At 41.7% G+C, this 26,661-nt stretch overlaps 1 protein-coding gene across 1 annotated transcript in view; it reads right to left on the reverse strand.

Moving 5' to 3' along the window:
* Positions 1–12,080: 12,080 nt before the first annotated feature.
* Positions 12,081–26,661, reverse strand: part of ABCA6 (ATP binding cassette subfamily A member 6) — a 66,439-nt gene continuing 51,858 nt past the window's right edge. Inside the window, exons 27-39 of the mRNA XM_055133610.1 lie at positions 26,297–26,374; positions 24,896–24,987; positions 23,655–23,775; positions 22,692–22,809; positions 20,976–21,067; positions 19,684–19,862; positions 19,176–19,251; positions 19,009–19,103; positions 17,713–17,832; positions 17,184–17,324; positions 15,462–15,541; positions 13,548–13,603; positions 12,081–12,268 (exon numbers count right to left, since the gene is read on the reverse strand). Of these exons, the coding sequence (XP_054989585.1) occupies positions 12,173–12,268; positions 13,548–13,603; positions 15,462–15,541; positions 17,184–17,324; positions 17,713–17,832; positions 19,009–19,103; positions 19,176–19,251; positions 19,684–19,862; positions 20,976–21,067; positions 22,692–22,809; positions 23,655–23,775; positions 24,896–24,987; positions 26,297–26,374 (1,344 nt within the window). The 3' untranslated portion in view covers positions 12,081–12,172. The remainder of the gene's footprint in view (positions 12,269–13,547; positions 13,604–15,461; positions 15,542–17,183; positions 17,325–17,712; positions 17,833–19,008; positions 19,104–19,175; positions 19,252–19,683; positions 19,863–20,975; positions 21,068–22,691; positions 22,810–23,654; positions 23,776–24,895; positions 24,988–26,296; positions 26,375–26,661) is intronic.

Consider the following 26,661-nt stretch of genomic DNA (forward strand, 5'->3'; position numbering starts at 1 on the left):
GGTAGCTTCCCAGGCTCTCTGAGAGGGACGGAAGAATCGAAGCCGTGTCGGCCGCGTGCAAGGCAAACGCCTTACCCACTGTCCTATAGCTCCAGTCCAACAAAAAAGCAAAAGCACAAGCACTTTATGGTAATTTCTGTAATGGTTTTCCCACAATCAAGCCACTTTTACTCATTTAATTCAACATTTTCCTGAGTAAGTCTTGTCTTCACTCTTTAAATACAAGTTTAACATCAGTATTTTTTCTAAAAAGACACTAATGGGATTTCAAAATTGTGAAGGATTGGCATGACAGCATCAACTTAGCAACCCACAGGGCACTTACTGTGTGAGGGCATGCATCATTTTGAAGTCACATATGCAGTTGGTGAGTAGACATGATGCTAACTGTTCTACACATGTGGCAGGTGAGGCCCAGAGAGTCGAAATCTCTCGCTCAGATTCACATGGCTGGGCAGGAGCAAAAGCAGGGGGAAGACCTAGATCATTTCTGGTCCGTGACCTGCACTGACACTTGTATATGCCTCCATTCATAATACTTTCCTCACCGGATGTACCCATTTTTCAAGTCTCTTCTCTTTTGCTTCCTTGTCTTTTGAGCACTATGAATGATTCCAGCTAATGTACTCGTGTGGAGCTGAAATTTCCCTCCAGGAATCCTTTTCAGTGGACCACTTGGCATGGGGACCCATGTGCAAAGTCTTCATCATTGTGTGCAAAGGCCTAGAAGATGCTGGTGTTGCAACAAGAGCTGGAGGAAGTGGTCCAGTCATCTGGTGAGAAGCTGAGCAGTGCCCTCTCTCCCTGTTCTTGCCTTTCATCTTCCTTCAGCCCTACTGACAACACCCCCTTATATCAGATAGTCTCCCCACTTGGGGCTGGAGAGATGTACATGGTTTGAGGAACATGCCTTTCTTGGAGCTGACCTCTATTTGATCCCCAGAACCACAAGTTCCCCACTCAAGTACTCCTGGGTGACCCAGGGAATTCCCTGGCGACTCAGGTTCTCCCATTAGAACATTAGTTAGGTTAGCTGAGGCTCACTTGGAAGCTGCTGTGGGCCTCCTGAGCACCTCTTGAGCACATCTGTGGCCAGATGTGTGTTCACAAAACATGTGTGGACGCTCTTGCCGCATATGTTCAATGGTCTGGAGCCACTTCCCTCACCCCGGACGGTCGATGGCAATGGGGAAATGATGGAGGAAATGAGAGCCAGGCTGGTGATTGGTGACCAGTTGCAGTTTATTCCAATCTAGTCTCCCCCTACCTCCTTCCAGTCTCACCCACTCACGTGTTCCTCCTCCCTATGTCCACTCTCACAGCCTTAGTTACAGGGCAAATCATGAAGGGTTGGGGGTAGCAATTACACATAGGTGTGGTTGTACAATCAACAGATGTAAAGTTCTTCCCTTGGGGAAAGCTTCTTCTTGGACAAATTCTCGTCCAGCAAGGCAATCTACCTAAGGGCAAAATACCATCTAGGGAGTGTATTTCCCCTTTCCTTAGTCCAATAACCATTTTAAACTCTCATCTTAATTTGTCACTGTCATTCCATTGTTCATCGATTTGCTGGAGTGAGCACCAGTAACATCTCCATTGCAAGACTTGTTTGTTACTATTTTTGGCATGTTGAATATGCCACGGGGAGCTTGCCAGGCTCTGCCGTGTGGGCGAGATACTCTTGGTAGCTTGCCAGTTTCTCCAAGAGGGATGGAGGAATTGAACCCAGGTCAGCCACGTGAAAGGCAAACGCCCTACCACTGTGCTATCACTCCAGCCCATCTTAATTCTACTTCTTAATAATATTAGTGATTTTGTATGGACACAAGAAGAGATATATTCAGCTTATAGAGTGGCTGTCCTGGGGACATCTCACTCTATATCCCAGACCACAGTCCTCAGGCCAGATTAGTCCTTCCTAACCCCAGCAGGGTCCTTCTTCGGTAGTTTCTCTTTGGGTCATGACAGAATTTGTCCATGACTATGCTCTTAACTTATTGTTAAGTTTTTTTTTAGTGCTTGACCTGTGCTGTTTTAATGCTAGAGTAGCTTACAGCTTGTCCTTTTTCGATGCTTGGATAGCTTGTGGCTTGCCTTGGGTCCATCCAAGTCCCTTGTAGTAATCCTCCTTTTGGGGTGTTGGGAACTAAGGGCAACAGAGGCTTAAGTCAAGTAAATATGACAGATGCCCAGGAGTAAATATTATTTGGAGTCAATAAACTCCCGTGTTACAAAAGCATAGCATTAACTGTCTTCCTGTGTCTGTACAAAAAGGACATTGCCCCAAGATAAAACTTTGCAAAGGACAGAGAGGAAAGAGAAAAGCAACACTTCATTTACATATACAATATCCAGAGTTATCAGAAGGCTTGACCTTACAGGTTATAGTGTCTGACTTGGAGATATTTGTGACTAGCAAACAGAAGAAGAGTAAAAAGAAGAGCTTAAAGACAAAAACAGAAATGCCCCAACCCTGCACCAGGCTGTCTTCACCAGGGCAGCTTAGAGGGGTGCGGGAGTTGCCCTCCCCGCCTCAGCAGCACTCCGGCAGCCATAAACCTCCAGAACTCAACCTCAGCTGTGCTCAAGGCCACTGTCTCAGACTAGCCTCTCCCTTGAGGGCACCTTCAGGAAATCCCAGGTATGCACAACCCATGACTGAGATCTCCAAGTTCACTTGGAGTGGGACTGGACCTCCTCCCCCCAGCTCCCCCGTTTTCCAGTAGCATGGCAGCCACACCCACAAATTGCCCCTGGCACCATGTAATCTCATCAACGTCCAAGATCCACAGGCTCTGAAATAAACCTCCCGGAAGAGAGTGACACAGGCCTTACCCATGAAAGAATCTGCTCTATAATCATATTCTAAATTTCAGAATTCCTGGAGTGCGTGGCCACATTTGCGAGCTTTCATACTCTAGCCCACTGATATAGCAAAAGTAGCACACATTTGTTTAGATTTAACATAAGTGTTTTTTAATCTCTTATGCAAGGGTTTAAATGGATCCAGGATGAAACGCAACAATTTTCACACACTTTGCTCTTTTTTTTTGGGGGGGGGTCACACCTGGCAATGCACAGGGGTTACTCCTGACTCTGCACTCAGGAATTACCCCTGGCGCTGCCATATGGGATGGGGACCATATGGGATGCTGGGAATCGAACCCGGGTCTGCCACGTGCAAGGCAAACGCCCTACCCGCTGTGCTAGTGCTCCAGCCCCAAACACACACTTTGCTCTTATGGTGGTGGGAAGGTGCACTGTGGTGGGACTGGTGTTTGAATATTAAATACAACAAATTATTGTGAACTACTTTATAAAAATAAAATAACGGAAACAAAGACAAACACAGAGGATTGAGATAGGGTGTGCTCCCTGGAGCACTACTGTGGGTGTAATATAATTAACAAGCTCCCTGAAGAAGAAAGGACAGTCCAATGTTAAACCAAAAATTCTTGGAACTATAATCCAGCACATAAGTTTTAGCTTCTTGGCATGCATCTTCTGGGAGAGTTAGTCAGAAATCAGTAAAACAGAGCTGTTAGGTGAGTTAATATGGTGGCAGCTCTGAGAAATGATAGGCATTTTTAAATTATGAGGCTGGTTGAGTGAAAAAATAATATTGCCATCTTGATTACATAATGTACATTTGTTAAGTTAGTTGTTCTGTCAAGCTTATCTTAATAGGAACTTTTTTCTTAGACAACTATAAGTTTGGTACTAATAAATCAGTCCATTTTTCCCTACCTATGTTTCTGTTAAGTAAGTCTTGCCAGGATTTTTGTTTATGCTTTTGTTTTTGAGCCTAACTAAAAATGGCTTAAGTTGTCTCAACTTAAACATAGCCTTTTACACCCAGTTCTCTGCTAAGAATTTTTGCATAACTTTCATTCTCTCCTTCATTTGAAGTGTTTTGTTTTTCTGCCTAGGCTATTTTAAGATTTTCCTCTTTAACCACCAGGGTATAAAATTTCATGACAACAGAGCTTAGATGTAGTTTTCAGTTTGGGGTTGTTTTTTTCATCCTGTTTGGTACTTTGGAGACCCTGAACCAATCAAGGAACTTGCATCTCCTTTTAAGTTCTGGGAATTTTCCAGTGAATACTTTCGTCAAGTGTTGCTTCCTTTCCAGTCTTTCTATTCTCATTGAAAATGGAATCTTGGGGCTGGAGCGATAGCACAGCGGGGAGGGCGTTTGCCTTGCATGTGGCTGACCCGGGTTCCATTCCCAGCATCCCATATGGTTGGGATATGAGCACTGCCAGGAGTAATTCCTGAGTGCAGAGCTAGGAGGAACCCCTGTGCATTGCCAGGTGTGACTCAAAAAGCAAAAAGAAAGAAAACGAAATCTTGACAATGTCAGTCTAGTTGCTCCCTTCAGTCTCCTGGGTTTTTGCTAGAATACACAAGGTTTCCCTCACCTGCTCCCTGCTTCCCTCGCCGGTCCTGCCTTCCCTAATTCCTACTCCCAACCCAAGTCATACTGAGACACGAGTCTTTTTAATGAGTTTACCACATTCTCCTTTACCGCTGTTTGCCCTCTCAGTCTAACCTCTCCTCTCCCCTGGCCTTCTAGAACTCTGATTTATTCTTATTTAGCCTGCAGGTCCCAGGTTTTACCTCTCCTCCCTCAGGAAACTTCCTGGCTCTTTTCCCAGCTGTGTTCTTGGCCCCCCCTCCCCACGACTGCAAGGCTCCCACATCACACAGTTATAGGGTTCAGCTCACTGCATTTAAATTATACTCCATTAAATTACACTCAGTCCATCAGAAATTGTAAACATCAGAAGGGTCTACAGAATCTTCTCCCACTAAATGCAGTATAGCTTGGAATGTGACATGAAGATTTTGAGTTTTAAGTGTTAAGTATATAATAATCTGTAGCACTGTGGCACTGTCATCCCATTGTTCATCGATTTGCTGGAGCGGGTGCCAGTAACGTTTCCATGTAATAATGAAATGAAAAAATAAAACAATGATGTTATTTATTCTTTCTAGGTCTACAATTAAGTGGCAACCCAAATGTGTTGGTTTGGTCAAGGTAAGGTTTTATTAAAGATTAGGTTTATAAAGGGAATGCTTGAAAATACCCAAGAAATCAAGAAACAGATGGAGCATTGCTTTTGTGAGGAGACACTTTGGCGGAGGGAGCAGGGGATGCATGGTATGGATGGGGATAAAAACAAAAAAAAGATTGGGTGAGTCCCAAGATAAAAAGACAGCCTTAAAAAAGGAGGAGAGTTTCTTACTCTATCAAAGAGAACAAAGTGAAGTGAAAACCAAAAGAATTTTAAATATGAAAATAGGAAGTATGGGGCTAGAGCAATAACACAGCAGGTAGGGGGTTTGCTTTGTACGCAGCTGACCTGGGTTCAATTCCCAGCATCCCATATGGTCCTCTGAGCACCGCCAGGGGTAATTCCTGAGTGCAGAGCCAGGAGTAACCCCTGAGCACCTCTGGGTGTGACCCAAAAAGCAAAAAAAAAAAAAAGAAAATAGGAAGTAAAGGGTTCCCCCGCTGACTGGAGAGATGGTACAGTCAGTAAAGTGCTTAGCTTAAATGTAGCTGACCTAGCTTTGACCCCCAGAATCACATGTGGTCCCCAGAGCATCATCAGAAGCGATCCCTGAGCACAAAACCAGGAGTAAGACCTGAACACAGCTGGATGTGGCCCCCAAACAAAACGACAAAAAGAGTTCACCCATGGAAGCTATTTTTTTTCTGTGACATTGGAAGCAACTTCTAAGAATAGATGTTCTAAGCAACTGGTGCACAGTTGGGAGTCTTGAAAGAACTCTCAGAGGAGTAAAGTTTACCTTCCATGGGCTGGAAACCCCCACAGACAAGGCAAATCCCTTCTGAGGTTGGAAACAGTTTCCCTTCTGCTAATAGGTCTGATAAGTTTGAAGCCCCTTTCAAACAAAAGCACTGGAGCACTGTCATCACGTTGTTCATCAATTTGCTTGAGCGGGCACCAGTAACGTCTCCATTGTCAGACTTGTTGTGACTGTCTTTGGCATATTGAATACGCCATGGGGAGCTTGCCAGGCTCTGCTGTGCAGCGGGATACTCCTGGTAGCTTGCCGGGCTCTCCGAGAGGGACGGAGGAATCAAATCCGGGTCAGCCCCATGCAAGGCAAATGCCCTACCTGCTGTGCTATTCCCTAACCCTCTAGATTTAAGCAATGTCTTCAATCCTCAATCGCCAAATCTAATCTTCCTTCTTTCCTCCATATCTATCACCAGCTGCTTCAAGTTAGCATCATTCCTGCCTGGAATATAATAATGGATCACACAAATTATTCTCATTCTATAATTAATATAATTCATTGTCTCCTTCTTTCTCCCTCCCTCCCTTCCTTTCTCTTGCCTCTGAATTGATGGTTCAATAACTATATCTTCTTTTCAGTTTTTCTTGAGTGGAAGGCACACCCTGCAATGCCCAGGGCTTACTCCTGGCTCTGCACTCAAGAGTTACTCCTAGGGGTATTTGAGGGACCATTGAATCCATGTCCGCTGAGTTCAAGGAAGATCCCTGCCCACTGTACTATCTCTCTGGCCCTTGATACCTGTATTTTCATTCTTGGACAACAAGTTATTGCTAACTCAATAAAGATATTGATGACTCCTGAATTACTGATTGCTTAAGACAAAAAATATTTAAAATAAGCAAGAATAAACAAAACATCATGTTAGAATAAAACGAGTTACTCAAATTTTGAATGCTCTGAGCAAAACAGTAACAAAAATGGCAATGCAAATACTACATGGATTGACATATGTGTGGCCAGATTTTGTAATTATTTCTGTTTTATTATTTTTGCAAAATACTTTCATGCAAAACTGAATTAATTTGTTTGTTTGCTTGCTTGTTTGTTCTATTAGCCAATGTTGAATTTATAGATTCATTGACTGTATACAGTTTTATCCTTTTGACTTGCCTTAACTCTTAAGTTTGGAATTCTCTAGGAAACCCTCAGTTATAATTATGTCATTAAAAGCTCTGGGTAGATTTATACAGGCTGTACCAGGCTCATCAGGTTTGGCATAAGGAAACAATAACGACTCTGACTTTTTTCCACTTTGTTGACAGAGGAAGATTAGCTCAGGCTAGTACATTAAATATAACTTTATATAAGCACAGAATACTTAAGTAGAGATGGTAAAACTTCAGCTTCTCCTGCCTCATGAGCATAGGGGAGAGGACAGCTTGAATAGAGAAGGGATCATTAAGAAAATGATGGTTAGAGGAATCGGTCGGGATGGGAGATGTGTGCCGAGAATAGATAAAGGACCAAACATGATAACCTCTCAGTATCTGCATTGCAAACCACAGTGCCCCAAAGTATAGAGAGAATATGGGGAATATTGTCTGCCATAGAGGCAAGGGGGGTGGGAAGGTGGGGGTATAAGGGGAATATTGGGGTATAAGGAAAGTGGGGAATGTGTACTGGTGGAAGGATGGGTGTTTGATCATTGTGTGATTCTAACTCAGACATGAAAGTTTGTAACTATATCTCATAGTGAATCAATAAAATAAAAAAAACCTTCAGTTTCTTTTCAGTAATTGACTTAGAAATTCAGGCAATATTCATAAAATTTTGCTAATATTTTCTGTATTTTTCATTATCTGATTGAATCTCTACGTCTTCTATTTTTATAACTTTTTCCCTTCAAAATTTATTTATTGACTATAAGAAACTTAGTGTTTTTTGTAAAATATTTAATGAAAACTTCAAACAAAATTGTATCCCAAGTCCTAAAAGCATTATTTACCATAGGCAAAACATTACTTTTCTAAATTCACTGAAGGAATACAGAGGAATACAGATTTTTTGATAAGTTTTCTTATTTACTTAGTATGAAGGATTGAAAACTGAAGAAAAATGTTGGTTCAGTTATTTTTAAATTTATCATTTTAGCAAACATAGCACACAATGTAATTTTAACAGACAACTGTAAAATCCTACCAACTATTTTTGGTTTTGGTCAGTTTTCTGGTTTACTTAGTATGAAAAAATGAAAACTAATGAAAAATGTTCCAGTTATTTTTAAATTTATCATTTTACCAAGCATAGCACACAATGTGATTTTTAAAGACAATTGCAAGATTCCTACCAACTACTTGACTGTGGTGACATCTTTGCTCCCTCAGCAGCAATTAAATGGATGAATAAAATATAACCAAAGTAGAGATCAAATTGAAAGAAAGATGAATATCCAAATGCTAGAGATGGCACAAGGAAACAAGGAAATAAAGTTAAAATAAGATTGATATTTTGAGCAGTAAGTATTAGGGTAGTTTGGCAAAGGTGAATTGACTGATAAGCCAGCTAAATGGGGGTGGGGATATAAGGATAAAATAGACTCATGCTTTAATTAAAATCTGGGATTTCCTTTTTGCAAATATCTCTGAAACAACTACTAACATTTTAGTAGTTGTCTCTCTTTAACTTAAGTACTTTAAAATCCGAATAGCACAGTGGGTAGGACGTTAGACTTGCACGCTGCCGACCCAGGTTCGATTCCTCCGCCCCTCTCGGAGAGCCCGGCAAGCTACCGAGAGTATTCCGCCTGCACAGCAGAGCCTGGCAAGCTACCCGTGGTGTATTGAATATGCCAAAAACAGTCACAACAAGTCTCACAATGGAGACGTTACTGGTGCCCGCTTGAGCAAATCGATGAACAACAGGACAACAGTGCTACATTGCTAACATGATACCACTGACCCCTGGGGACATAGTTACTTATAAATTTTATTTCACTAAAATCCAGAAAAGGAAATAAATTGAAGGGGGGAGTAAGAAGAGTTGGACAGGAGGTAATAGGGTCAGGGTCTGGAGACTCATAGCACATATGGATGGTGTAGAGGTAAGGGACATGCACATATCTAAAATACAGCACCAACAACATGTAAGCATCAGACCCAAACTATCATCATCGTCGTCATCATCATCATCATCATCATCCCATTGATGGTCAATTTTCTCGAGCGGTCTCAGTAATATCTCCATTCGTCCTAGCAGACCCAAACTATAATCACAAAATTTAAAAAAATTCTCCTTTCAAGGAGACAGGACCTGTGCTTGGAATTTTGGAGACATAGGTGAAAGGAAGCTGACGCTGGTGGTCGGATTGGCGCTGAAACATTGAATGCCTGAAGCTCTATCATGAACAGCTTTATAGCTAATGATGCCTCTATAACAATAATTATGATGTCAATAATAATGATAATGCAATAGCATGAGGGCTCAAGGATAGTGGGTGGGGGGTGTGTGGTAGACAATGATGGTGGCTTGTGAGCATGTGGCCGGAGTGTGATGACAAGGAACACACAGCACAGCCATTGCGCCCTCACTCTGACAAGCACCATGATTCTGGGATCCTCCCCCTTATCACAACGGCCACCACGAATAAGTAACGTCTACAACTCAATTCCCTCCTGGTGCCAGAGTGGTCGTGTAAGGATGAAGATGCTGCCTTGGCATCTTGTTGGCCCAGTTCTACCCTTGACACTGTTGTAGTCCCCCGAGCACTTCCAGAGCCTGTTCCCAAACACAGAGCCTAAAATAGCCTTTTGAGCACTACTGGGTATGACCCCAACTAAATAGAATTCAGTTCATTCATTTCTGACGTTTGAAAAGCTTAAAAGCCACAGTTTCCTTCCTAGTGACTATAACAAGGAAGCTGAAAATGGATGATGTTTCTTAGACTATCAGAGAAGTGAGGGTGTATGGCTCTACGGGGCTCTACAGTCTGAGTTGATAGGGCTCCAAGACAGAACTGGAAAGGCCTACTGCATTTGATAGTCAGATGTTTAATCTCCGGGCGGCTCGGGAAGGTCTCTCCCTCTCACCCTGCTGCCGTCGGTGGGTTTGGGCCCCTCCCCCTCCCTGGGGGATGGACAGGCCATGGGCGGACACAGGAGGAAACGAGGGCCAAGCTGGTTAATGCTCAGTTGCCTATTCCATTCTCCCCATGCGCCTGTTCCAGTCTCTCTGAGCCCCCCGTTCTGGTCTCTCACTGCCCCTCACTCCCGTCTCCTCCTGTCTCTCCCTCTCTTCTCTCTGCGCTCCCTCTTGCAGTCTTGTCTCTTGTCTCTCTGCGCACCTGCTCCTGAATTCTTCCCCTACATTCTTCTGCCTCTTGCTAGTCCCCCTTGCTAGTCTCTCCACGCTCCGTCTTGGTGCTCTGGTCTCTCCCCTCGTCCAACCCCAGCTCTCTGTGTTGGGGGTAGTCACCACACCCCATGGGCTGCAAGATCAACATATCAAAAGCCCCTCTGCGCAAGGACAAAATACCACCTAGGTATTTTGTGGGTGTTTCTGCTCTCCTGAGTCCACTAACTTAATTAACGCCTTAATTCTACTTCTTAATATTAGTTATTTTGTATATGGATGCAGAAGAGATACATTGAGCTTGTAGGGTGGCTCTCCTGGGGACATCTTGCCACTGACTCAGACTACAGTGCTCAGGCCGGATTATTCATTCCTCACCCTAGCAGGGTTCAAATCTACTTATTGCTCTTTGGATCATGACAGCATTTGTCCATGACCATGCTCTTAACTTATGGTTAAGCATTAGGCACTTTGATGGTGAAAATGAAGTGAATGTAGTGGAAATGGAAAGTGTTGAAATAAGGCTTTTGGCACAGGGCTATTGAGGAATTTGTAGGCCAAGGGAAACTCCCAGTAGGCACCCCAACATTAAGACTATCCCAACAAATTCATCCCATTTATTCCAGTGTGGAGGAATTTTAAAAAGCTAGTATTATAATGGAACCTCGTGCCTTGGGGTTCCTTTTTGTTTTTGATTCTATGCAAAATGGTCTTTTACTTCTTCACCATTTACCAAAAAATAAATTTTGCCTAACAAATGCATTTAATTTATTTTTTTGGACTGGGGGTCACATGTGCTCAGGGCTTATTCCTGACTCTGCACTAGGGGATCACTCCTGACGGTGCTCAGTGGACCATATGGGATGCCAGGGATTGAATTCAATTGGTCAAGTGCAAGGCAAGTGCCCTGCCCACTGTGCTATCTCTCTAACAACAAATACATTTTAAGGGGCCTGAGCGATAGCACAGTGGAGAGGGCATTCACCTTGCAAGCAGCCAACCTGGGTTTGAGTTCAATCCTCGGCATCCCATATGGTCCCCTGAGCACCACCAGGAGTCACTGTGACCCAAAAAGCCAAAAAAAAAGCTATTAAAACTAAGATGTGTTTATGATAGGCAGCAAAAAGTTAGGTTTCATTTTTTGATCCATGCAGTCACTCAACCCTTTACTGGTGGTTTTTTTTTTTTGGGTGGGGGAGGGATATTGTCCACTCTTGGCGATACTCCTGGTTCTATACCAGGAATCACTCCTGGAAGTGTTCAGGAGAATATAGGATTCCAAGGATCAAATCCGGGTCACTGTGTGCAAGGCAAGCATCCTACCCACTATATTATCTCCCAGTTCCCACTTTGAATATTTTATTTGGCAAATTCATACCATTAACATTTAAGGTAATTTTGAACACATTATAAGACACTTCCTACCCATTTTCCATAATCACCACACCATATTTGATATATACATATATACATACTCTCAAATCATAGAGAGTGATATTATATATGTGTATATATATACACATACATACTTCTTGTAGAGCCAAGCAAGCTACTGAGAGTATCCCTCCCACATTGGCAGAGCCTGGCAAGCTACCTGTGGTGTATTCGATATGCCAAAAACAGTAACGATAGGTCTCATTCCCCTGACCCTGGAAGAGCCTTCAGTTGTTGGGAAAGACGAGTAAGGAGAGGCTGCTAAAATCTCAGGGTGGGGAGGAATAGAGACATTACTGGTGCCCGCTCAAGTAAATCAATGAACAATGGATGACAGTGATACAGTGATACAAAAACATCCTTTCATATATTCCTCTTATGGTCTTATATCCTCTGAACCCAGGGTCTGGTACTTCCAGTCACTTTTAGGAAGTGTTGCTATCTTAATCATGAATTTTATTTCACCCTTACATTTAACAATGCATTTGGTAACCAACTAAATATACAAAATATGGCTGATGCTGATGTCAACAAAAGTTTAATTTATATATCCTACTAATTACATGTAGCGCATAATGCATATGACATACAACAACCCAGAATTATTAGGCATGAGGTTTTAAGGGTCATCTGAGTAAGGTAGAAGTCTCCATCGCATACTTGTGTCAACTTCATCGAGTTCTCCCAGCTGCTCCTTGGAAAGTTCTCCAAAGACCTAAATAGGAGGTGAAGAAGAAGGAAATAAGAATTGTAGGATAACATTGGGTTTGTCCTTTTAGCCTTGCCAAAGGGAACTTAGTTTACTTAAAACAATGCCCTTTCTGTATGGACATAGGAAGACAGTTAATATTATGCTTTGTAACTTGAGAGTTGATTGTCTCCAATAATATTTACTCCTGGACATCTGCTTCCTTGACTCAGTTGCCCTTAGTTCCTAGCACCCCAAAAGCAGGGTCCCGACAACAGACTGAATGGACCCAGGGCAAGCTGTGAGCTACTCTGGCATCGAAATGGGCCAGGCCAAAGCACCACAATACTCAACTATAAGTTGAGAGCATGGTCATAGACAAATGCTGTCATGATCCAAAAGTAATGACGAGACTAGGACCCTGCTGGGGTTAGGAAGACTAACCTGGCCTGAGGACTGTGGTCTGGAATATATAGTGAATGTCCTCAGGAAGAACCATACTGTGCTCATACAGAATGACATTGCTAGATATATTAGAAGTAGATTTACTGTAACCATTTAAGTGGATTGTAACTATTTAAGTGGCTGAGGAAAGAAGAAAATGACACACCCTGGATGGGATCCACCCTTAAGTGGATCTCCTGGTAATCTGGAATAATCTCCTTAGATGAGATTGTATCCTTGAGTTAATCTCCTGGAGGAGTGTTCTTACCCTTCTTTCTTGATTTGTTAATGTTCAACCCACCTTTGTATCACCACCCTATGTGATTGCTATATAAACTAAGACTGTAAGAGTCAGAGGGAAGGGTCAGAGTCAGAAGTAAGAGTCAGAGTCAGAAGTGGGAGTGAGAAGGGCTCCAGAGAGAGAGAGAGAGAGAGAGAGAGAGAGAGAGAGAGAGAGAGAGAAGCAGAAGGTCTCCAGAGAGAGAGAGCGAGATCAGAAGAAGAGAGAACAGAAGAGATTGGTAGAGAGATCAGAAGAGACCAGAGGAGAGACTACAGAGACATAATCAGAGATAGAGAGACAGAAGAGAGCACGGCAGCAGACACAGAAGCGGAGCACAAAGGAGGAGCCATCCCGATCTGGTTCATACACAGTGGCTCAAGAGCACCAAACGCAAGCGGCGAGAGAGAGAGAGAGAGCCGCCCCTAGAGACCAAGAACACACATCACCCTTCCGTGCGCGTGCGTTTATATTTTTTGCAAAGAATGACCAAGTTTCCTATTGTCTTCCCGATCACCAGGGAACGCACATGTCACTTTTCTCTGACACAGCGAGGGTGCAAGCCCTCTATAGCTTACTCACCTTGTCGAGGGTGCATTGAGAGAGGCTGTACTCATCCAGGTTCAACTTATGCTTTGCTGAAATCAGAAAGACTTGTCATTGATGCTTCTAATTTATCAGCAAGGACTTTTTTCTACATTGTACAAATCAAAACTATGGATTATTAATACACATGAATTTAGGTCTGGGGAAACTAATACTTGGAAAAAAGGAATAATATAATGAAAAGTTAGAGTTAATATAATTGCATAGGAGAACTTTCTCGTTATATGTTGATGTTTATTTGTGCATGTATCTCAGGGAGATAAGGCTCCTTGAGCACCTACATTATTGATTAATAGATTCTTAAACATGAGGAAGATTTCAATTCTATTCTTTCCTTTACAAAGAACTTAACCCATCTTTGTAAGGTACTTCAACCAGCTTATCTGCTGTACCATCTCTGGTCCCCAGACTTCCCCACCAGGTGAGTCACTGAAGACACATATTTATCGTTCACTATTTATACCTTGAAAATCCTCTGGCAAGCGCTATCTTTAGGTAGGACAATAAAAAACACAGGAGAAAACCAATTCTCTGCATTTGTATTGCTTACATTCTAGCGGGAGGGGTATGAGTATGAAATAAACAAGCACTCATACACATAATAAAATTAATAATGTTATCTACTGTGGAGGAAAAAATGAATCAAGTTCAAAAATACATATTTTACAGAAGAATTGTGGAAGGTATTCTACTAAGCTACTAAGCGAGCAGAAATTGGAAAGAGGTTAGGATGTCACTGGATACTTAGTCATATCAGGCAGAAAGAAGCAAATACAAAGTCCTGCAGTAGAAGAATATCTCTGGGATGCATTTAAGAAGAAGGAATTCAGGAAGTCTATTGAAGGAGCAAGGCAGAGATTTCTAATCTCTCAAACACAACGAGCTAGGGACTGTACAAATGCACCCATTTAAATGTTCCTAAGCCCTCTCCCAGGTGACACTGTAATTTTCTAATATTATAGAAATAAATTATGTGTCCATGAAGGGATGGAAGTCTAACCTTGTTAATGGCATAATACCATGACTCCTAGCTAGTGAGAATGACTCTCTGAAAATCGACAAGGCCTGGGCTTAGAGTTTGGGCTTTTGGCCATTAGTCTGTGTTCAGACATTGAACTGGGAAGATCTGCAACTGGGAATGACGTACTTAAAAGTGAAAAAATGAGGATGAAGAGAAGGAAAGAATCATTACAAGGGGGCAAGAAGCATGCCACACAAAAAGCAGGGGGCAGCCTTCGCCTGGCGGTTCTTTGTCACACAAAAGCAGAGCTCAGGACACAGGAGAGAGGTCTCCCATTGCCTTTATTTTATTAGTGGGAAGTCAAGCAGGGATACTGGCGGAGGGGTGGGGGGGTGGAACAAGAGTGGGATGGACATGGGAGAGAGCGGGAGAGAATAATAACGCATGGCGCTTATGAATTCATCCTGCCAAGCCAAGCAGGGGCCCTTCTGAATCTGTGTTGTGAATCTACTGCAAAGCCAGCCAAGCACATGCATGTACTTTCTGCAGCTTTCCTTCCCACATTAAACATGAACTCTTTCCAGAGAGTTGGATTAACTAAAATTGGGGTGAAATTCCACCAGGAGAATTCTTAGAATCACAGGCCTGCAGAAAAATGGTATTTTGTAATTATCTCCCAATAATTAGAGTCCCACGGAGTAGGGATTCCTTCTAAGCAAGGATTTATTACTTGAAAGTTTATTTTTATTGATTCATTTGTTTTGTGGACCAGACCTTACTGCTGGCTCTGGGCCCAGGGATTATGCCTGTCAGGGCTCAGGGGATGGTCTGGGGTGCCAGTTATTGAACCCAGGTCAACCAAGGCAAATGCCTTACTCACTGTACTATTTCTCCAGCCTGAAAGTTTATTTTTAAGTGGCCAATCTTACCAACTTCTAATTTGTGAAAAGCCTGAGACAGCGGATGAACATCCATCACCGGCAGTTTATAGGTCAGGAAGGAGGAATACCTGGGAATAAGAAAAATGTCATATTTGAGCTCGAGTTGAAAAAAAAATGAAGGTGAAAAAAATGACCATCAAAATAAATATTGACAAGATCAGCAATTTCCTTTTGAAAGTAAAAGTCATGCAAATTATATATGACTTAGATATGAAATTTATAAATCATGTATCAAGGGGCAATTTTTTTAAATGGCCATGGTTCCGTTTAATTCCATTAATGCTCACACAAACATTTTTCTGGTTGAACAAAGTCTGCTGAATTAATATGTTGAGTTGGTTCAAATTTGGTTAACTAATCCCAAACTTTCAATTTAACATTGTATCTGTGCAACCATAAAGCTAACCCAAAACAAAACAAACCAGAGATATGAGGTTGGGAGGGAGGGACTCAAAAAAGGCTCTAGTTAAAAACAAAAATAATCACTGATCTCTGAGAAGAGCCAGACTAAGATTTGGCAATTTGTTCCCATGTGCCCCTTCTACCTTCCTGACTTCATATTCCACCCTCAATTCCTTCCCAATTTCATGTTCCCAGAGGTCCCTAGACATCAAGAGAAACCCTCTTCAATTCAGTCCTTTTTTTGGCGGGGCAGGGGGCAAGGGGAAGGGGATCATATCCTGCAATACTTGAGGGCTACTCCTGGCTCTACACATAGGAATTACTCACAGCGGTGCTCAGGGGACCATATGGGATGTCAAGGATCGAACTCGGACTGGCTGCATACAAGGCAAACATCCTTTCTGCTGTACTGTTGCTCCGGCCCTCCACTTATCTTTATATTTCCACACTTAGTATTCATGATCCTCCCACCTACACCAAAACTGTTTCATGTTTTTGCAACTTGGGAGGAGGATGGTATTACACACTAATACCTTTGATGATTCCACTAAACTTATACTGCTAAAATGAATACACCAGTTGTTGTGTTGTAGGTTTTTGGCATGCTTATTCCTTCAAAGGAACCAAAAATCAGTTTGTATTTCACTTCCTTTGCGTTCCCCAATAACACAGGGACACTAGAACACACACACACACACACACACACACACATCTCACACACACTCTTTCTAATCTTGATTTAAGACATGAAAACTCCATGCATGAAAGCATTAAAGGGACATTCTTTCTTTCATTTACTATATCAATTTCTGGATGTTTCCTATAAAGAAGACTCATTCTAAATAATTATATCTCTTAAATTATAAACAAATATTTAATAGTTGTATTCTCTAGATATTTGCAGGAAAGTCCAGGAAGAACACTATCGACCTAGTTGGGGTCACACATGAATTCAAAGTCACTGGAAGGTACTTTCCTCTAACAGTTTTCAAATATCCTATGTTTTGGGGGACCATACCCAGCAGTGTTTGGGCTTATTCCTGGCTCTGCACTCAGGAATTACCCCTGGCAGTGCTCAGGGCACCATATGGGATGCCAGATATCGAACCCAGATTAGTGGTATGCAAGGGAAGCACCTAACCAGCTATACTGTCACTCCGGCCCCCAACCAAATCCATTTTTAAGATTCCTAAGTTTCATTATGAAATAAAATCACTCAGACATCTCAAAGAACACCCCCCACCAATACCACCAAAATACTGAGTTATGAAATCTCCGTGTTTCTCCCTAATGTCAAGTTCCTTTCACCTTTGTTGCTGGGCGGCCTGTGGGAAAAGCTTCAGAATCTCTCCATGGACTGAAGCCATCTGAGAAGTCTCCTTCACCTTGAGTTCTAGGATGTAATCCTTGCCAAATTTACTCTTCAGGTGTTGGATAGAGCCAATGCATCTATAAGTCAGAAGGAAAACAGGCTGTGAAAACGTCTTCTTCCTTAAATATTTTTGTGTGTTTCTTTTAGAGGTCACATTGGGCAGTGCTCAGGGTTGACTCCTGGTTCTGTGCTCAGGGATCAATAAGACAGAAGCTTGGGGGACCAGATGGGATGCCAGGGACCCAACCCGGGTTGGCCACGTGCAAGGCAAATGCTCTTTCGGCTGTGTGATGGCTCCAGCCCCATCCCTTGAAACTTATGTCATTTAAAATATCAAATGTAGTTTGGAGAAGGTCATCACTTTGGTAGAGCAAAGGAAAGATTCTACTTATTGGCAATTATTTTGCCTTTAGCATGGGGAATCTAATTTTTGGAATCAGGAAGAGGCTCTGAGCAGGCACGCACCTAAGTTTTCCTGACACCATGATGGCGATACGGTCACAAAGAGCTTCGGCCTCAGCCAGGTAATGTGTGATCAAGAGAGCCCCCTTCCCTGTGTTTTTAATGGCACTCTGCATCATCCTCCTAAAGTGAACCAAAAATTTTAGAACATTAAAAGAAATGCACACACGCGCGCGCGCACACACACACACACACACTCACACACACACACACACACACACCCATACACACACAGGCATAAAGACAGAAAAAGATGGAAATTGAAAAGAAATTTTATAAAAAAAAAAACATAGTTTAAAACTCATGTTTGTACCTCAATTTTTTTTCTTTTTGGGTCACACCTGGCTATGCACAGGGGTTACTCCTGATTCTGCACTCAGGAATCACTCCTGGCTGTGCTCAGGGGACCATATGGAATGCTGGGAATCGAACCTGGGTCAGCTGCATGCAAGAGGGCAAACCCCCTACCCGCTCTGCTTTCGCTCCAGCCCCTGTACCTCAATTTTTTAAAACAACAAAGAAATATACTTAATAGGTTTATTATAACATAAAGAACTGGTTTGTTTTTTCAAGGGGTGCTAATGGTATTCTGATTAAATTGCCGTTTCTATTTTTTTTAAGAAGTCAAGACTGCAAATCTTTTAGAGAGAGTGATGGAACATTTATGAATCAAAGATATTATAATGCCTGGCATTTAGTTCAAACTAATTGGGGAAAGGAAATGATGGTGGAGGTGTTGATGAAGAAAGATAAGCTTTGCATGGGTCACTACTGGAACTGGTTGATTGACTGGTTGAATAACTACTTATACATTCACATCATTTTAATAATTAATTTCTTCTTAAAAACAGAACATTAAAAAGTCATCAGGATGAAAGTGAATTGGAAAGATGTATTAGTCAAAATGAGAAGGCCCTGCATTAAAATAAAGGAAAGCTAAAAAAATCTGGAAAAGCAGATTTAACTGATTGTTAGAAAGAAAAAGGCAATGATATCAGCAAGCTTATTACATCTAAGGAAACAGTTATGGACATCTGAACGATTTGAAGGAAACAGTAAAAATTTTTTACAGATACTTCAAATTCTAATACTTAAAATTTTAGTAAAATAATTAGATGTTCACCATGTAAATACCATACAAATATAAAATAACATTTGCTAATCTATTGGTTAAATACATGCTTTCCTAATGGATAGATTGTTTTTACTAAATTAGGAACTGGTAGATTTGACTTTCCAAGATCAGCGTAACATTTGCAGGTTTCTTCTCCTGACTTGGAAGCTTATATTGATACTTACCACATTTTCTGCTGACCAGCTGGGTCCATGCCTGTAGAAGGTTCATCCAGGAGCAGGATGGGCGAGTCTCCCAGGATGCTCAGCAAAAAACACAACTGAAATGCAGAGAAACAATTCTATTTGCTGCCACCAAACCAGCCCTGGGAAAAGTACCCTTTGGCACATACCTTCCTAGTGGCTCCTGCTGTTAATTTATACACTGGAACATTCAGTTGTTCATGCAGTTCAAAAAGAGCCACCAATCTGATGAGAAACAGAATGAGAATATGGAGAGATGTTCCTTAGAAAATGCAATCGCAGACCTGTCATGGAATCAGTGAAGCTTGGCGGTATGAGTTTGTAAACTCAAACTTCAGGGATCAGAGGGAAAAACGAACTTTTCGTTGGAATAACGGCTCTGTATTACAGGAAGTCAGAGCAATGAGAAATGCAAGTTAGCATCCATTAAGAATGAAAAAGAACTCGGGAGTGGATAAGTGGATGAAAACAAAATTCAAGTTTAGATCCATCCATCAGAGGTGTGAGAAACAGGACCTGTGCTCTATCCCTGATCTCCCACTGATACCCCCTTTAAAGGGGCATAGACAACATTTAAACTAGCCTTTCTTCATCAGTGACTTTTTTCCCCATCATTGGCAAAGTCGTTCTCCCAGGTACCACGTGGTCCCTTTGTACCGTAAAATGGCAGCGCTGGCATCCCCTTTGTTCAGCCCCTTCACAGAGGCAAACACCTGCAGGTGCTCCTTCACTGTTAGACTGGACCACAGCACATTCTCTTGAGGGCAGTACCCCAGGGACTTGACTTGGCCATCTCCTTGCTGATCCCAAACTGAGCGACAATCATTCAATTCCACCTACAAGAGCAAGAACGCTTTGGAAACACAATAGCCCTTTTGAAACCCAGTCACACAATGACTCAAGCGACGGGCAGAGAACTAGCATATACCTAATGCTTTAGAGCACCAAAGAAATAGAAAAGAATTTACTTCATCTATTTTGGATAGAAAATACTTGAAAGTGAGTCCAAGTCTTGTTCTTACAGATATATAACCTGTAATGATCAAGAATGATAACTGATAATTATAATGATTATGATAACATTATTATAATGATTAGAATTATCATAATTGATAATGATAATTGCTCCCGTGCCTGGTACCTTCAACAGGGCCCCTCGGAGGGGACGAGATGCATTTCCCCCTCCCGCCCCGAGCAGAGCCTCGACAGTTGAAGACCTCCAGAGCCTAGCCACAGCCATGCTCAAGGCCCCTCTCCACATGAGGCTTTGAACAATCCTCACACATGAGGGAACCGGCAGAGGAACCCAGGTGTGTGGGACCCAGGGCCGAGATCTCCAAGGTTGCTTGGATAGAGACTGGGCCTCTTCCACCCAGATGCCCCATTTTCCAGTAGCTAGGCGGTCCCACCCAGAAACTGCCCCCGGTGCTATGTAATCTGATCAATGGCCAACATCCAGAGACTATAAAACCAGGCTCCTGGAAGCACATGGCTGCATTGCGGCCACATGATATGTATGTGATAGCCTAGTTCTCCCTCTTGGAGAATCTGACAAGCTACCGAGAGTCTCTTACCTGGTCAGGAAGCCTGACAAGCTCTCTGTGGCACATTCATATCCCAAATACAGTAACAGATATATACATACCTCTCGGAGAGCCCAGCAAGTTACTGATAGTATCCCACCCACACAGCAGAGCCTGGAAATCTACTCGTGGCGTATTCGATATGCCAAAAACAGTAACAATAGGTCTCATTCCCCTGAAAGAGCCTCCAATCATTGGGAAAGACGAGTAAGGAGAGGCTGCTAAAAATCTCAGGGCTGAATGTAATAGGGACGTTACTGGTGTCCACTTGAATAAATTGATGAACAATGGGATGACAATGATACAGTGAATTAGCAAGAAACTACTCTTAAGGAAACAGAAACCATTTTTTAAGTTTTTCACTACCTCACCAGCTGTTGGCTTTATGATTCCAGATATCATTTTCATAGATGAACTTTTACCAGCTCCATTGGGTCCCAGTAATCCAAAAATTTCACCTGAAAGAGAATCACTTGCTATCAATATTGGAAGTGAAAAGTGGTGAACATCAAGTCATTTCTTCAATAATACCTGAGATAAGACCATCTCTCACTACCATTTTTGAAATTGGTAAGAACTAAATATAGAATTGTTACTAAAGCATGAAATTTAATACCAACAATTAGATAAAGTAACTGAAAAATATTGAATTAAGGTCAATACATCTGTCTTTCTTTTTTCCAGAAAAGAAAGCTTTTTTAAATAGCTTTTTAATAGCTTTTCTTTATTTTTGGTTTTGCTCTCTAAAGATCAACCAAGGTTTGAAAACATGACCCATACAATAATGTATTTTGAAAAAAGAGAGTGAGAGCATTCAGATAACTTATTATGGTATATTATTAGTTTTTTACTTTACTAATAGTATTTCTTAATTTCTCAATATGCCTAATTTTTAGCAAATAGTTATATATGTATAGAAAATAGTTATATATGCATAGAAAAAGACATATAAAAGGTTTAGTACTATCTGTAGGTTGATATATCCCATGGGGTAGTTTCCTATAATACATCCTTGATGGATAAAGAGAGGACTACTACACTCGTCCAGTTAAAATTGTGACAAATAGTTTTCTATGGTAGCTGAATGTTCTGAGTGTGTGCATAGAGATTCCTAAATTTGAGAGGTCAGGAACATTTACTCTATTTTAAGCTCCATCTTCTGTATTGAAGCTACCATCACCTTCCATCAGAGTACCTTGCCTGTCACCCAAATCTATCAATTTAAAAAAAGCCAAATGGGAAACATTTTAAACATACAAAAGTTAAATATTGGCAAGAGACTAGCTATGAGCTCTCTTATGATATTCCACTAACTTGGGAGCTTGTTCATATACCCTTGGCTAAAGAGCGGCAAGAGACAGCTTCAGGAGGGCCAGCCTGGAGCAGAGGAAGAGAAACAAAAGCTCCACTGAGTTATTCAGATCATCTGAATCAACTCTGGAGATCCATGGAATCCCATGTATCATAGTCAAATCATCCTCCCAAATATACCAATTCCACTAATTTGGTTTAAAATTGAAGGCTGCCTTTGCCACCTGAATTTAATCTTGTTCTGTTGACCTCCTACCTGATCTCATTCTTTTTATCCACTGAACCTTTCACTCGTACTTTGCTGACTACTCCCAATTCATCTCTGTATTCGAGTTTCTACATTTCTTATGTTCTCTAGCTGTGGTGGTCTTGTCTTTTCATCACCACCTAGATGGGACGCAAAGTTCCCAAGATCATGGCTATTACTATTACTACTGCCCTTCTCTAACCCTCACCAAATCACCTGCATTATTTCACATCTTTGAATGTTCCACCTAGAACTTGTCTATGTGATCTCGATTTCCTGGTAAGTTTGTTTAAAAAAATCCACAGCAGAATTTAAAAATCTATAAGGATAGCAATTTACCTACTCCTTTCATAATTCTATCCCCAGAGCCTATAACAATGCCTGGAACACTTTAAAAAATAAAGTAGTAAGTTGAATAAACGAAGGAATGCTTCAGTTAACTACAACAGTGCCCATATCATAGATGCTCAGTGTCATAGTATGTCTCACACTAATAGTGAATAAAATAGGTGATTCTTCCAAACCTTTTTGAACACAAAAGGAGATATTCCTTATGGCTATCTTCTTCTTTGTTTTTGAACAGCAACTTTTCTTCTGTTCCATATATTCTTTGTGTAGACAACTAGCAAGTATGACTGGTTTCTGGAATAGATGATGATATGATTTTTTTCTCATAGACTTTGAGATTTTTGCTCCTATTATTTCATACTATAATCTTGCTTGTGATACACCCAATCACATTTTGAGTTGACATTAATCTAGACTGCTTATTTTAAATATAATATGTAAATATTGGTGATGGCATTTCTTGCCACACAGATCTCTCTTCAGAACACTTAGAAAATATAACTCCAGGGAAGCCAACTCATGGCCTTTTTAACTCTAGTTATCAAAACCAATTCATATATTAAAAAAGAATAAAACTTGAAGTTGGAGAGAAAGTACAGCAAGTTAACTGCTTGTCTTGCATGCAGCCTAACAGGGTTCAATCCCCGGCGCCTTACATGATTCCCTGAGTCCTTCCAGGAGTTATGCCTGCACACAAAGCTGGAGTAATCCCTGAGCACAGCAAACTGTGGCCCCCAAACAAAAATAAAAAAAAGAATAAAATTCAAGAGTTTCGTATTTTTCTTTGAGGTCTTAGAACATTCCTAGAAAATATCTGCATGTTTAAGAATTTTAAAAAACACCAAACTTGGGGGCTGGAGTGACAGCACAGCGGGTAGAGCATTTGCCTTGCATGCGGCCGACCCGGGTTCGATTCCCAGCATCCCTTATGGTTCCCCCAAGCACTGCCAGGAGTAATATCTGAGTGCACGAGCCAGTAGTAAGCCCTGTGCATTGCCGGGTGTGACCCAAAAAGCAAAATAAACCCCAAAAAAACACCAAACTTGCGGATTTCAAAATGAAAAACAGCCCTTCCACCACTGCTCCTCATGGTTCTTGATTATCCCCGTGAAAACGCCCTTTGCCATCTGCTTTTCTACCTCTTCTGAGGTCGAAGTGGTCAGGGCAATTGCTGTTCTTGTTCTTTCTGCTTGAACATCTTCATCTTCGTCTCCGGGATGTTCTGGATTCTGCCGTGCACCTCCACTCTGGGGAGAAATTCTGCGGAGAACATGAAACACGTGACATGGGCTAATCTCCTTTCTAAGGTGGATCAAAACTCAGCTTCTCTGTGATTTCATCATTGTCCTTTTCCCCCACAGAATAAGGATGCTTCTGCTTTTTTTTTTCTTTTTGGGTCACACCCGGCTAGGCACAGGGGTTACTCCTGGCTCTGCATTCAGGAATTACTCCTGGCAGTGCTTGGGGGGGGGCAAAAGGGATGCTGGGTTTCAAACCCCAGTTGACCGCATGCAAGGCAAATGCCCTAACCACTGTGCTATCGCTCCAGCCCCAGGATGCTTCTGCTTTTGCCAAGAATTCCTGGTAGTTAGAATCCTATGCTCACTGTCAATGCCAACCCCACTCAGCACCTCTTACCCTTTCAAATTTGTCAGCAAACACTGCTACTTCTTTACAAATTGGCTCACCCACACTTCCTCTGGGAATGCTGAGTCTATCTTAACCACATCCAACTTTCACCACAGTATTTTTAAAAAATTTTCTATACATCCTTTCTTAAGTCCTTTGATTCATGAAGCATCATGAATCAGGTAGTCCAATTCTATCTCACTACTGCTGTTCAAAACATATCAATGCCTTGGATGGGAGAACGACATGCTTGACTGGTTACATGTAGGGGACCAACTGTTTCCCCTAGCTGATTGGTGACAGAACTTGCCAAGAAGTCTGATTTTTTTCTGGCCATCTATAGGCACTGTAGCACTGTCCTCCTGTTGTTCATCGATTTGCTCGAGCAGGCACCAGTAACGTCTCCATTGTGAGACTTATTGTTACTATTTTTGGCATATTGAATATGCCACGGGTAGCTTGCCAGGCTTTGCCGTGCAGGCGGGATACTCTTGGTTGCTTGCTGGGCTCTCTGAGAGGGACGGAGGAATCGAACCCGGGTTGGCCGCATGCAAGGCAAATGCCCTACCCGCTGTGCTATTGTTCCAGCCCAGGCCATCGATAGGCCATAATGAAAATCCGCAGTTTTCATTGTTAAAAATTTCATTTAAAAATATGAATTTTTTTATAAAGCCATCTTAATAAACTGATAGTAGAGAATGACCTAGAAATACTAAGATAAATAGTAAGTAAATGGTGTCTTTATCCCAACCTGAAAATGGGATCTCTCTGCATGACTTTCTTTCCGTACTTCATTTCCAGGCATCTTAGAACAAAAATGAATAGCAAAGTCTGAGCGTAAGGCTAGGAGCAAAGAAAAACAGTTATATTTAGGCATTCATTCCTAAGGAGCATTTAAAACATTTTAAGCCAATGAGAGGGGTTCTGGAATTCAGGTGAAAGCAATGTGAATCGTTCTTACAAAGAGACAAAGGTCCTAGTGACAATTCAACGTCACAGAACCGGCCTCATTCCTCCACCCACAGCCCGTATCCGGTCTGTATTCAAGCTTCAGAACCATAAAGAACCCAACTGCTGTTCACACCATAACCAGGCCATCATTTCTCACTCTGGTATTATGACTCCTTGCTACTTTCTCCATTTCCCCCATACGCCTATTCTAACACCAAAGTGTGATTGCATAGCATTGCTCAAAACCTTCCGGCTACTCCCCAATGACTCAGAATTGGGATCTAAGTTCCAGAATACTCCATGTGACCCCCCCTTCTGTCCACACTTTACCCTCTATGACCTCTTGCCTCACACTCCCTGTTGGTCACTGTTTCACTACTTACCACACTGGCCTTCTGGCCGACCCTGTATGTCAAAATCATGCTTTCCTCCCTTTTCAGGAATGTTCTTCCTCTAGTTGTCCCTACAGCTTCCTTCTTGCCACCATGAGATCTTATGTTCCTCCACCAAACTTTTATGACCATGTACCTGACATAGCATAGTTACGGATTTGGTTTATTTTCTGCCTCTTCCACCAAAGGTAAGCGTTATGATTCATCTAGGTGTTTGCTCCTGTGCCTAACAAGTACTAATATCATAGTCAGATAATAGGTTTCCTCAGCCTAAATATGCAATATGACCATTTACCCTTCCCCCATTTTTTATATTCAATTGTGTCCTTTTAGTTTCAATAGGAAGGATTTACATGGTATTGTGCACATATGCTTTATAAAGTCTTTCCAATTGGGTGGTGGCCAAAAACAAGATAAATAACCATGACAATACAATTTAATTCTAGATATAGAGATCATTCATGAATGCAGAAATGACTGGAATTGAGGACAGGAGAGCTAGTGCACGGGGCTCAGAACATACTTTGCATGCAGGATACTTAGGTTTCATCCCCAGCACTGTATGGTCCACTGGGCACCTCTGTGAGCAACCATGAGCAATGCTGGATCTGGCCCACAACACCAAGATAATAATAAGCAAGAAAATAAAAAACTAAGTGGGACTTAGAATCACGCAGGACTCTGATTGCTTTATATAGGATGATCTTAAAGATGCTCCCAAGGCAGGCATAGATCAGATCAGATCAAATAGTTGTTGTAGTAAATGATAATGATCAAAACAGGTCATGATTTATACAGGAAATCCTTACTATGAGACAGAGTAGAAAATCTGCGCCACTGATGGTAATAGCTGTATCTTCCACACTTTCGTGATATAGGTAGTTTTTCTGCAAAGACAAAAAATGGTCAAGTGGAAATGTATCAGTTTTCACTTAAGTAATATGGAACTTTATATATTCCTGGGTTATAGGTACATAACTGAATAGTACTTGGATATAAAAGAAAAACAAAATCATGCCATTTGCAATCAGATAATGTAGCAACTGTAGAGTATTACTTTGAATGAAGCCAGACAGGAGATGGACAGACACAGGGTGATCTCTCTCATATATGAGATATAAAGGAGCATAGAATATAAATAAAAAATGGTCAAAGACAACAGAATCTGAGAAAC

This window comes from Sorex araneus, chromosome 3 (assembly GCF_027595985.1).
Source record: "Sorex araneus isolate mSorAra2 chromosome 3, mSorAra2.pri, whole genome shotgun sequence".
In the NCBI taxonomy this organism is placed as follows: Eukaryota; Metazoa; Chordata; class Mammalia; order Eulipotyphla; family Soricidae; genus Sorex; species Sorex araneus.